General features: G+C 38.4%; 1 protein-coding gene across 1 annotated transcript; it reads left to right on the forward strand.

Annotated features, from left to right (window-relative positions):
* The first annotated feature begins 4,412 nt into the window (after nt 1–4,412).
* samd7 (sterile alpha motif domain containing 7) lies at nt 4,413–12,621 on the forward strand. Its single transcript, XM_041804357.1, has 8 exons — nt 4,413–4,515; nt 7,129–7,252; nt 7,438–7,562; nt 7,669–7,750; nt 9,124–9,800; nt 9,883–9,998; nt 11,012–11,122; nt 12,382–12,621. Exons 1-8 carry the CDS (start codon nt 4,413–4,415, stop codon nt 12,619–12,621), a joined length of 1,578 nt encoding a protein of 525 aa, XP_041660291.1.
* The last annotated feature ends 352 nt before the right edge of the window (nt 12,622–12,973 follow it).

Consider the following 12,973-nt stretch of genomic DNA (forward strand, 5'->3'; position numbering starts at 1 on the left):
TGAATGGTCTGATAACATAACTGACCCTTGCTTTGGTGGGATTTGCAATCATTAAAGACCATTTTAGATATCTACAAGAACAATCATTATCTCTCATATTTGAGCTGGTATATGCTAAAACATGCAAAGTTTTTAATTTTGACACATAGATGGTAGCCAGAAATAACAAATCTACCAATCAAACTAGACTTAAAAAAGTATCAGAGCATTAGATTAGTTGGTATGACCTGCTTTTAGGCCAATTAGCTCGCAGCTAGCGTTGCCTGGGTTCCATTAACAAAAAACTAAAGTTAAAGTTTTTTTTTTCCAACAATAAGCTCTATGATGAAATTACGTTTATGGGATTTGCACATTTTGCTTATGAAGGTAATCTTTGAAGTGACAGCTACTTTCATAACTTTGCTAGTTAGGCTACAAAGGAGTTATAGCCCAGTCAGCAGTTCAACATCACCACCATCAGGCTTCCATCTTTAATTTTGCACTTTCACCCCCTTCGACTAACCTTGTAGAACTGATGGATGGACCATCCATATACGTCAACAGGATGATCCATCTTGCAAAGTACATTTGTTCCCAGTGTGAGAATGGTGAGACCAATCAGCATCATCACAGGCGCTGTTTAGTTGAAGTGACTGCTAGCCTGTAAACAATGGCAGCCAGTGAAGAAATTACGTGGGATGCAACAGTTTAAGCAGAATTAGGTGACACTGAAAGCTTTTCTTTGTGTAATATATGTTATTGCTCTTCTCCTGACTATCTCTGGCAAGAGTCTAATCAACAGCTGGCTTCACTGATAGTAAAGAAGCCTGTCGATAGCCTTATAGCACAATTGCCTAAGTCATATTTTAAGGTTTTCAAAAAAATAAGGCACAATGAATCAGTAGTGTTAGAGTTAGGCAGACATCACAATTTGGCCAAAATAATGACTTAGGCAATTAAGCCATCAGGCTAATGATGTATTGACATGACAACAGCTGTTGTCCAATTTGCGTTGTTTAGTTTACTCCTTGTCACTGGTGCCCCGCTATAGGTCATTTATTTTGTTGCTCTGATTGGGCCATAATGAATTTGAGGGACAGAATATTCCAAGTGTTTTTTTAGAAAGGTTCTGCCCACCCCAAATACCGCTGATGGGCTGTTGCTCACAAGGAGAAGAAATATCCAATGTAATTGACATGTGAAATAGTCTGTCTGGTGTCACATTATCAACTATAAAAGACGTTCCTCTTGGTGTGACCAACCAATGCAAACTTGAGTCAGAGTATTTTTATTGCAAGAAACAGCAGGTGAAAAGGACAACAGTAGTTGAGTTTACATGAAGGAGATTTAAGTTTGTCATGTGCACAGTAAAGACAGCTTACTCTATGCAATGAAAAACTTACTCTACCAGTCTCCCGTTTACTGAGTCACAAAAAGACAACATAATAGACTATGCATTTAAAATGAAGTTAAAAGAGACACAAATGAATATAATCACAAAGGAATATATAAAATGTATGCACTCTTTAAAATAAGGTGTATTAGCAGTTGAATTATTGCACTTATGAAAGGTAACAGAATAAATGATGAATGGGGGTGTGGGGAGGGTAGCACATCAGCCGCAGTGGGCGCCATGATTGTTGGCGTTTAATGTCTTTGATAAACTCTGTAGCCTCAGTCAAACCAGCTATTAGCAGCTGCATTTTATCAAGCCACGAATTCACCTCCAGATGTATTATATGTTGCAGAAAAATGTCAAAAAATCTCTTAAGTGTGTGCTTAATACAGACCTTGTTTTGGGCTTTTTAACTAAAGTCACTCAAAAATATCATAGACTTTGTGACAATGAAAACAGAACTGCTAACATGTTAACACATCTCTGGGATTTAAGAATCATTACTGCAGCGCTCTTTCCTTGGGATATCTTATGTATATGCTGACTTAATTATTCATATCATAAAATCTTCTGCACACAAAATTCACAAATTCCTCAAAAGTTTGTTGCATCTGCTTTTAAGTTTTCTTCATTTATCTGTGTATTTATCAATGTTAATTTGTTATACTTCTTTTATTTTATAAGATTATTTTAAGGGCTTTTGGCCTTAATTTTTGGTAGGACGGCTGAAAAGAGACAGGAAATATGGGGATAGAGAGTTGGGGAGGGCACATGCACCGAGACCGGAATTCGATCCCACTTTAGGACTATAGTCTCTGTATATAGTATGTGTGCACAACCAGTGCCATACCTCTTTCATTTTTATCCAAGATTTTAATGCATATTTTTACGTTTGTAAAATGACTAGGAACTGAAGACCATAGAGATGTTGTTACTGAGCAGCAGCAGGGACTGTAGGACTCATCAAACAAAGATTTATAGATTACAGAACAGAATATTAAAACTATGCACACTAAAGGCCAATGCCTTCAGCATGCACTCTGATGCTAGCACAGGCTCTTGTCCTAAGGCGGCGGCAGAGTTTGTAGTTCCATTTTGACTGAGCACAGGCCATCATTAGAAGCACACTCTTCATTCCTTAGTTTATGTTTTTAGAATTTAATTTAATCATTAAGCTTTTTAATTTTTCATCTATTTTAACTACAACAGAAACAGTCCAACAATCATGCAAAACAGTTCATACAACACTTGAAAGAGTAAATCCTCAGAGCCTGTGATGTGCTACACATGGCCCTAAGGGCCCAGGGCTTAGCGCCCACTTGGGTATTACAGAGAAATTAATGTAATTTCTTCTCATTTGCTAGTACTGATTTTTATAACTTTACTGGACAAGTAGGTGGAGGCAGGGTGCATGTGTTCACACCACATAGCGCCACATAAACCGATTGAATCCCCAGATTTATCCCCAAGGTGTTTTTAGGACATCCTGGGAGCTAATGGAGGCTAATAGGCTTAGCACTTAGGGTGTATTGTCCAGGATGCTTACAGGCAAGGTTTGCTGAGGGTAAAACTCTAAACGTGCGGATTACCTCCAACACATCCCTTTAAAGTGCTGTATAGCCAGGACTTAGCTAATAGGATCCTGGGGGTGGTGAAGGCCTGAAGAAGGTGGGGCCAGGGGGTGGGACAGGCTGGGAGGGTGCTCTGCAGGCAGGTCAGCAGATGCAGCTAGCAGACTGTTGCAGGACTAAGAGGAGGATTACAGCCCTCAGATTAGATGGGCTTCAGAGGGAACTTGAGTGACTGCAGATAATGCACAAGGCCTCGGAGCAAAGCTTATGGCAGTATTTGTTCCCCTGGGGGAGGGGAAGGTGAGAAAAGGTGTAGACAAGTGCAGGTGCAAACTCTGCTCAAAGACATCAGTACAAAAATGATTAATATAAAGACACATGGTTGATTTATGGATAATTTCTAACTTATAATACAGCAAAGATTCAGTTTCAAACATCAGAGACATATTGCACTCTGCTGCTGGATTAGCACAACTGGATTATAGCCCTGGGGTTTACAGTATCATATTTTCTAATGGGATTTCTGCTGAATAGAAGCTAATTGGAGGTGTTTAAGTCGATTGTAATTGTGCACGCTAGCTGCTGGCACAGCAAAGAATATCATTGCCATTTGTGTACACGACTGCACGTCTGTGAACGACATTATTTTAGTATACATTTTTGTCCATTAGCTGCTCAATGTAAAACAAGCAAATAAACATAAGAGTTTAAGAGGAAATTCTCTTAAAGGACTATTTCTGCTGATCAGTATAAATTTAACAGGTTAGTATTAAGGCTTGGATTTGGCATTAGGTGTTAAATTTAAGTTTAGGATTAGGGTACGGTGAGTGTGAGGGTTAAGGTAGATTAATGCTTAAAGCTTGGATAGAGGTAAGAGGTAAGGCTAAGGAGCAAAGGTGAGAAGAATTTGACCAGTGTCAGTGTGTCAGCATGAAAACCTAAAGAAGTATTATTCTAGTTCCTGGTTTAAAATGTTGTTCTATGTAGGTCTATATGTATTAAAGACAGGCAAAATATTAGGAACACCTTTCAATTTAGGGCAATCAAGTATTCCTCTGCCTTCTAGGACTCCAATGGTAGTGTAAATATAAAGTGGAGTAGATACCACGTTATCAAAAGTGAAACATAAAAACTTAATTACAGAACTACTGGTACTGCTCTTGAACTGAACAACTCATTGGTGTATATTCATTTTGAGGACTGGCACATTAGCAAAAGGTTCAGTGAGCAGCTATAGCTCTTAACGTAAAGATATTTGCTGCCCTCTAGTGGTAAACATGGAGACCTTGAAAATGTATGTCTGTATCCATCCACCTAGCAATGATTTTCTGTTCTCAGGGCCACAGCATGTCATGTATGTAGTACTAACCAAGTTTCCCAGTGTGGTTCTCGTGTCTTGCAATTATTTACCTTTTTTCTTTAATGTTTCAGCATTTAGGTGGAGGTCAAAGCTCACCGAGTGTGTCATGACCCCACGAGACCAGCTGAGGAAGATGACAGCGCTGGGAGAGCAGGGGGCTTTGGATGAGAAGCACTGGTACCGACTGGTTAACGGCATGTCTGCTGGAGGTGAGAACTGAAAATACACAAGAGATGAAGCAGCAACACGACTTATAAACCAATATGTCGCAAAAAAAGGACATTGAAAGGACTAAAGTTAAAAAAAATCTAATAGATAATTTCAAGGACATGGTAAGAAAATTTTTTATGAAATTTTTGAATGAAACTTTTCAAGACATCTTCCTGGTCAATTTATCAATCAGTTAGACAGGAGGCATCCACAAAATGTCAATATTTTTTAAAGCAGACTTAAGAACCTTCATTTTACTTTGGATTTTAACTGGATTTCATTTGATGTCATGTAACTTTACTCATAAATAATTTTAATGTCATCTTACTCCATTTTTGTCACTTTAAGGGAGCGATGGGCAACTCTGGTTACTAAGAGGGCCACATTTCTTTATGCTCACTGCCAGAGGGCCAAATCCTTTACAAAATGCAGAATACTTTTAATTTAACTGCTACAGTTATTATTATGTAACATAAGGAAAAATATGACTATCATTGCATTTCATTTTAACATGAAACTCAAATGCAAGTAGTCTGGCTTAATGTCATTATCTAAACACAGAAGTTAAGCTATTTTAAACTGATCTGAATGCATAAACCAACCTAGACAAACTAAATAGAATGCTGCATTTGAACCATTTGGAGTACAATCACAATCGAGGTGTCTTTAGAAAGGTAACCCTTTGAAGTGTCTTCCCAAACTGTCAGACTTACTGTAGCCACTTGTATTAAGTAATACAACAATTTTTTTTTTTTTTCTGTCTGAATTTGTGTTGTGAAACTAAGGCCTGTAGATGACTGCAGCTGGGAAGTATTATCTGGAAAGCTCAGCTGCACTAAAGCATGAAGCCTAAGCTGGTCTAGGTTCAAAGTTGACAACAATAGAAGAGGATAAAGATTTTACACCTGTTTTACTGAGGAAAAGTTCAGGTGTGTTAAAACTGAAGACTCCAAAAAGGATTAAGGTTGGCAGACATTTTTGTTTTACAGCATTGCTAGTAATTGCCAGGGGGAAAAAAGTTTATTACAGCAACTATAGTGGATGACTGATAACAGCAATGGGATTTTTAAAATTATATTATACAAAACCAGTCCATGGATCTTTATGGATGTAACCCTGTTTCTGGACAAAAACATCTGACTCGATTAAGATTGTGAGGACTCTTTCTGATGTAGCAGGACTGTTTTGATGGAACATTATGATCAGGAGAGTACAGAAAATCTTCTAATGGTGAGCTGGCCCACTTTTATTTTGTTTGTTTGTAGCCTGACAAATGCATTCATTGTGGCTGATGTGATTATTTTGTCATGGAATGATTTCGATGGACAGAATCCTGAGAATCAGAGACTTCAGCTGAAGTGGTATACTTATGATCAGTAAATTTGTAAATAACAGAATAGTTTTTTTTTTTTTTTTTTAAATCTGCCAACCTTTTCAAGGTATTCAACCATAATGCTTACTGGATATTTACAATATATTTTACTAGCATATCGACATTTTTAAAAAATGTAAACGCATTTATTGATGCATATACAGCCAATTCTATCTCTAATTTGTTTTACCTCCTGAGACCCTGCATATGCATTTAAGGACATTACATTTTGGCTTTCTTACAAGAAAGAAATGTATTTTGCTATTCGAATTTTCTAGAGAATTTTCCAGAATTTCCATAGAACTTTAAGTAGTTTGCTAGGAATGTTTGGAGAATTTGCTTTATATTTGCAGGGATTTTCCTTAAAAATTTTGTGGATATGTTTGTACATTTTGGAGTGTTCAATTTGAAGTTTTAGATGGATTTACTTGGGGGGAATATATTTTTGTTTGTTTTACTCATCATCCCAAATAGGGGCAGATTTCATGGCAGATTTTATTGTTATTATTAATTATTATTATTTCCTTCATGTGCACAATTTTTGGATATTTTGAATTCACTTGAGTGAGCAGGAGGGTTGTGTTTTATCATTCTCTTCTATTTTATTATTGTAACCTTTTAGTTTTTAATCCAACATTTAAGAGAATAAACTTGGTAAAAATAGAAAATAATATTTACAAGTATGTTTAAATTAGTTTGATTACCTGTATATATAAAATCATTTATTCATACATTAGGAGGGGCACCCCCCATAGACTATGCCACCTTGCACCACCATGTTTCTACAATATCACAGAAGGGACCAAATATCAGTTGCCAATTTTTAAAAACCCCACCAGAAGTGAGTGTTACAGTCTAGACTCTCACTGTTAGATGCCACTTATACTCCTAATTTTACGTGCTGTACTTTTAATCCCTCCCTTTCACTATTGTGACATTATAAAATTCAGTCCTTCCCCTCGCATTTCCTCATAACAAAATAAAGTTACTGTTTCTTTGTGTTACATTTTCGTTGTATTGAAAAATACAATACAAAAAAAGAGAGACCCCAGTCCTCTTAATTGCCTGCATTTGGGTCCTGCCTGGAGCTCCAAACTGGTTAATCCAACTTTCTAACTTTGTCTCACATGTATCAATTTTTGCAAACTGTCTCCAGTTTTCATAGTCAGAACATGCCTCAGGTATTGAAGCTAGACTTACTTCCCAGTGACCTTTGAAGCTTTTTCTCTTTCTCTTGCAGAGCTGAGGCAGAGACAGGAGATGATTATGAGGAACCAGATGGCTATGGCTCCACAGATCCTCGCCCAGGGGCAGCAGAGGTTACAGGGAGTCCCTGCACAGTTCGAACCTCGTTTCATGGAGAGGTATATATCTGAATTCACTGTTCAATATGAAGCTAAAGGGCATAAAGGAGAGACAGGACAGGATTATAATATTTACTGTCACCAAACTTGACCTTACATATTCATAAAAAAGTAGCTAACCCTATTTCAGATGCCAAATGTTACAATACCCAGATGGCTAACTTTCACTGCATTTCTATCCTCAGGGAGCTGGTCCCCCCTACTGAAATGGTGGCTTCAGAGGCAAGACAGATGCATATGGGACCCCACCTGGGTCCCCCTTTACCACCACATGCCAATGTCCTGCCTGGGAGAGCATTCCCAGGAGCAGGTGAGCATTGCAGAGAGCGTGTCCATGCCTGAGAGAATTCCTCGCCCCACTCATGGAATGTGAATGAGCTCTAACAGCTTGTCTCTCTTTTTGTTCTTTCTCTCAGCTGGCTATGGCTTCTTGCCCTCAGAGCCCATGGAAACAGTTGCCCGGCGACAGGAACTCATTCATAAGCAAAATATAGCCAGGTAGTTTGTGCAGAGATTTCATACTAGAGTAAAAATTACATTAACCTGAAAAACTGAGATGTTTTTTGCTCTTGTTCAAAATTTAAACCTAGTTACATATTTCTTTCATTTTTGGACAATACACTATATGGACAAAAGTATTTGGTCACCTGACCATTACACCAAGAGGGACTGTAATGACATTGTATTCAAAAACATGCACTTTAATACGGAGTTGGCCCCCTTTTTGCAGCCTTCACTCTTTTCAGAAGGCTTTCCACAAGATTTTGGAGCATGTTTGTGGGAATTTGTGCCATTCATTTGGTAAAGCAGGCCTGATTCACAATCTCAGCTCCAGTTCCAAAGGTGTTTGATGGGGTTGAGGTTAGGGCTCTCTACAAGTCAGTCAAGTTCTTCAACACTAAATTCATCAAACCATGTCTCTACAGTCTTTTCTCTATAGGCCTTCTCCAAACTGTTGCCACAAAGTTGGAAGCATAGCATTATCCAAAATGTCTTGGTATGCTGAAGCATTAAGATTGCCCTTCAGTGGAGATAGGGGCCCCTCTCCAAACCACATAAAAACACCCTATACCATTATCTCTCCTTCACCAAACTTCAAAGTTGGCACAATGCAGCCAGGCAGGTACTGTTCTCCTTGCATCCTCCAAATCCAGACTCACCCAACTGCCAAAAAGGGAAGCATGATTCATCACTCCATCCGACATTTGGAATTGGACTTGGTGATGTGAGACTTGCATGCAGCTGCTCAGCCATGGAAACCCATTCCATGAAACTCCTGCCACAGTTGTTGTGCTTACATTAATGTCAGCGGAGCGTCAGCAAATTTTACGCACCATGCACCCTAGCAGTCACTGAACCTGCTCAGTGATTTGATGTGGTTTTCTGCTTTGTGGCTTAGTTGCTGTTGTTCCTGAACACTTCCACTTTCTTACAACATCACTTACAAATGTTTGCAAATAGAGACTGCATGGCTATGTGCTTACACATCTTTGGCAACGGGTCTGACTGAAACACTTGTATTCAGTAATCAACAGTCAGGCTAAATACTTTTGTCCATATATTGTCTATAAAGGAAAGTTTATTTGTTGAATGTTTTGAAACAAGATGTATCAGGGACTTTAGATAGTAAGTCTAATTTCAAGACACTTGATAGATTTCGCTTGCTGCATTGGCATTTAATTTACTTTTTACATCACTTTATCACTTATGCGATCTTGAAACAACATTTTTATCTTATAATTGAAAGAACTTATTTCTAACATGAAATGAGACAAATTCTCTAAGATTTGAGGTTTTGCAGTGATTTCGTCTATTCTATAACAAAATGTGGTTTAATGAGTGTTAAATTTATTGTGTGTGCTCTGGTTTAGGATGGAGATGAACGCCATCCTGCATCAAAAAGAGCTGGAGAATGCCCACCAGAAGGGACTTATGGGAATTGATAACTCCATGGCCTTCCCTTCCAACCCCATGGCATTCAGGAGTCGTCAGCGTCTACCAGATGGTCACGACGTCTTCGTCCACCGTCCCACCCTGGATGAGCTGCACTCCAACAGCCTCCTCATGTCAGCCAGCCCTTACCCGCCAATCAGCACACTGCACAGAGAGCGTGGACGCAGGGCAGGCAGAAGGCCGACCACTCACAAGACCTCAGAGACCCATGTGGCCAACCTAAAGGGCCAAACTGAAGACAAAAGTGTGGAGCAGAGCCCCGGAGCCACGTCAGGGGAGGAAAAGGAGGTGGAGGCAAAAGGGGACATGGGAGAGGAGTGTGCTACGAGCAAGACACACCATCAGGCCAAAACAGACTCTGAGCTCAGCACAGGGGGCAGGAAAACCTACAAAGACGGAGAGCCTGGCCTGCGCAAAACCTGTGGAAACAGTCAGGATGGTTGTCCGGATGTGGCCAACAGCAGCACGAATGATAAAGACATTTCAAGCCAGTGTTCAGCATTCCAGGAGAAATTCATGTATCCCTCTGCTGGTGGAGCGCTCACTGGCATGCCTTACATGTTCCCAGTTCCTGGAAATGGATTTCTTCCACCTGGTGGGTCCAAACAGATATCACTCACTAATCTCTTCCATTTATTCTATATGTTTTAGGACTAACAAATATGTTATGTTTTCAGGCCCTGCCAATCTCTTTCTTAATGGTGAAGAGGTCTCTGAGGACATAAGGAAGTGGACGGTGAATGATGTGTACAACTTTATCAACAGCATACCTACATGTTCAGAATATGCACAGGTGTGTTTCCAAAGTTTCCTTTTAAGAGATATTCTATTAGTCCGTTTTCTAATTTATAAAGACTAAGAAAAACCTCATCAAGAAGGACAAAAAAAGAAGAACACCTAATGAGGGTTCCTTAAGTTGAAAATTATCATCATATAGTCAGTCAAAAGTCAATTAATGTTCAAAAGGTTGCACTAAAGTTGATGAACTTCTCCCATTTCCTATCAGAGATTGCTCCAGTAGTTTTAGGGAAAATCGTTGTTTTCCATTTATTTGTACTTCTTTCACTTTTACATCCATTTGTTTACGTCTTAGGGCTCAGGTTTATACCGTTTCTTTGCTGAAGCAGAGACTAATACCTTACTGATACTTTGCTTTCTAAATGCATATTTAGCTATTCAGTAACCCTAGATATTTTAAAGATTCAAACAAAGATTTTTGGAATTTGTGGACATGTCTAAAAGATGTGCTTGGTTTTGACATGTCTGTCCTGTCTTTAGCATTGTTGGTTTTATGTGGTTTTGCAAACAGTGAACCACATTCTTCCAGCCAAATTCACTCCATTTCTTAGAGCTTTTCTAAGTTGTAATGGATGTCACATTCAGGTTAAACATGAAAATAGAGGGTGCAGATGCGGATGAAAAACAATATCCATAAATAAGAGGCAAAAGAAAGCCTACTCTGTTAGATTTTGGAGTAAAATGTCCAACAAATGGTCCAAAAACTCCAGTGAAATAGTCAAAGTACACAGAGGGACACACACAAATAATCTTCACAGAAACATGGGTACGGAGGTTAAATGAACAATATGACACCGAGGGGAAGAAACAAAGATTAAATACACATAGGTTGATGTAAAGCTGTTATTTGACTAACAATACACGTGAAAACACTGGGCGTCAATTACAAAGGAGGAAAAACAAATGTAGACAGTAAAATGAGAAAAGGGGCAAAAACTAACAAACATTACACGTTTTAAAACCCAATCTCAGGAATTTTGTCTAATAAAATGTTATTCTGATCTACAGACGTTCAAGGACCACATGATAGACGGAGAGACACTGCCCCTACTTTCAGAGGAACATCTGCTCGACACACTGGGGCTCAAGCTGGGACCAGCACTGAAGATCCGCTCACAGGTAAGGGACACTGACTCAGAAAGCTTTACAACTTACAAACGAGTGGTAAAAAAAGAAAATATCATGGCTTTCTTCACTTAAAATGCCTATCAAAGTAACTCTATATACATCATACCTTATGGAATATTGTTATGGGCTTAAATCTGCACCACTGGTCTATATTATAGACAATGTGTCCTTATCTCATCAAATAATAAATACTGTTAATAATAATGATACTTAATAAACTACTCAGAAAAAATTAGCACTTGGACATAATCAGCATGATAGTAACTAACTATCAGAATAGAATCTTTGTTTAACATAATTAATTTGATTGAATTGCAATTAATCTCAGAATTTCTGTAGTTAATCATGATTAATCTTGTGCTTTTATTGCGTTTTTTTAAACCCCCCTTTTTTTTATTTACGCTATTTTGTATCATACTGGGTTTTTTCCGTCTTTAACTAACTCACTTTCTGTTTGGATACAGACATGATCAAAGATTATAACATGAACTTAACCATGGAAAAAGGACCTTGTTATGGATTAAAAAATTAAAATGTAAATATCATTTTAGAGAACTGAAAATAAATAAAAAACTAAGCTTCACAATCAAATGAAAACTAAGTAAAACTTAATTCTGTCTAAAAAAAATCTCCTTAGTTTTGTCTAGCCTGTTTGAATGTGTTTTTAAAAACTGTATGATGGTTACTTTTTCTGACCCTCTCCCGCGTCACCCCCTATAAGAATCCCATATTGCTGGAAAAACTAAAACTAACACTAGAACTAATAAAAACTAAACCAAGACAGAGCATTTTTGAAAAATAAAAAACAGACTTACAAACCAGCATGAAAAACTACAACTAAACTGAACCTTAATCATTCAGGATAAATGTGATTAATCTTTAAACCTTCTATCAGTAGATAGTTTAAATAAGGTCAGGAAAAACTGCACTTAAATCACTGGATAAAATGTGATGTGTGAAGTGTCAACAGTAGTAGTGATGGTTAAGGCACAATATATAAAGACAGAGTTTTCATTTAGCAAATATGAAAAAGAATCAGGCAAGACCATGGTCTAATAGTGCATTACCACAACCATACCCATACTTGGTAGTGCCCCAACAGAGGGATGCTAAAAGCGTAGGACAGTACAGATCAGTTTAGTAATTTTCCTCAACTTTAACAGTGAAAAAGCAAAGATTATGTACCACACAGAAGTGAACTAAACCAGACTAGTAGGTGAAACCTTAAATAAGTACCTTTCTTCATCCAGGTGTCCAGGCGCATGGGCAACATGTTGTACATGATGAACCTCCCGCTCTCCACCGGCGCCCTGCAGGCCACTCCAGAGAAGCCTGGGGATCGCTCACCAGAGATCGGCTCTCCTGGTAACTGCAACAGTGAGGAGATGATGGCGAGTCCAAGAGACCCCGATGTCCTAAAGTCCACAGAGCACCTTCAAGAGACTGAAAACAACAACTCCCCTCCATCTGCCAGCAGTGAGACAGCCTGATTAGAAAAAGGACATTCATAAGCAGGCCCAGTCTGCTTCTACAGCTCCACGTGGTGTTTCCTGTGGTTGATTTGTTTACATAATGATTGACTGATTACTGATGGGTTTTTTACTGTTTGCTATCTGGCCATTGAAAGCTGAGGTTCACACTATAGGCCTAAGTATCAGTCAAATATTTTGTCATTAACATGTGGATGGATGTATACTTTTTTAACAATAAATTGAAGTTAACTTGTAATTATGTGAGACCACATTGGTAGGTTATAGTTTCTTCTATTTTATGACAGGCATAAGCCTGGAAATATGTTACTGTAGCTTTAAATAAACCTGACATGCTGCTAAATGTAATTTT

The sequence above is a fragment of the Cheilinus undulatus genome, linkage group 13, assembly GCF_018320785.1.
Source record: "Cheilinus undulatus linkage group 13, ASM1832078v1, whole genome shotgun sequence".
Classification (NCBI taxonomy): Eukaryota; Metazoa; Chordata; class Actinopteri; order Labriformes; family Labridae; genus Cheilinus; species Cheilinus undulatus.

What these genes read in the sequence shown, in the direction of transcription:
- samd7 (XM_041804357.1), top strand. Translation starts at nt 4,413, where the DNA reads ATGACCCCACGAGACCAGCTGAGGAAGATGACAGCGCTGGGAGAGCAG. An exon ending in TAACGGCATGTCTGCTGGAG is followed by an intron (nt 4,516 to 7,128) that starts GTGAGAACTGAA and finishes TTTCTCTTGCAG; the next exon opens with AGCTGAGGCAGAGACAGGAG. An exon ending in CATAAGCAAAATATAGCCAG is followed by an intron (nt 7,751 to 9,123) that starts GTAGTTTGTGCA and finishes GCTCTGGTTTAG; the next exon opens with GATGGAGATGAACGCCATCC.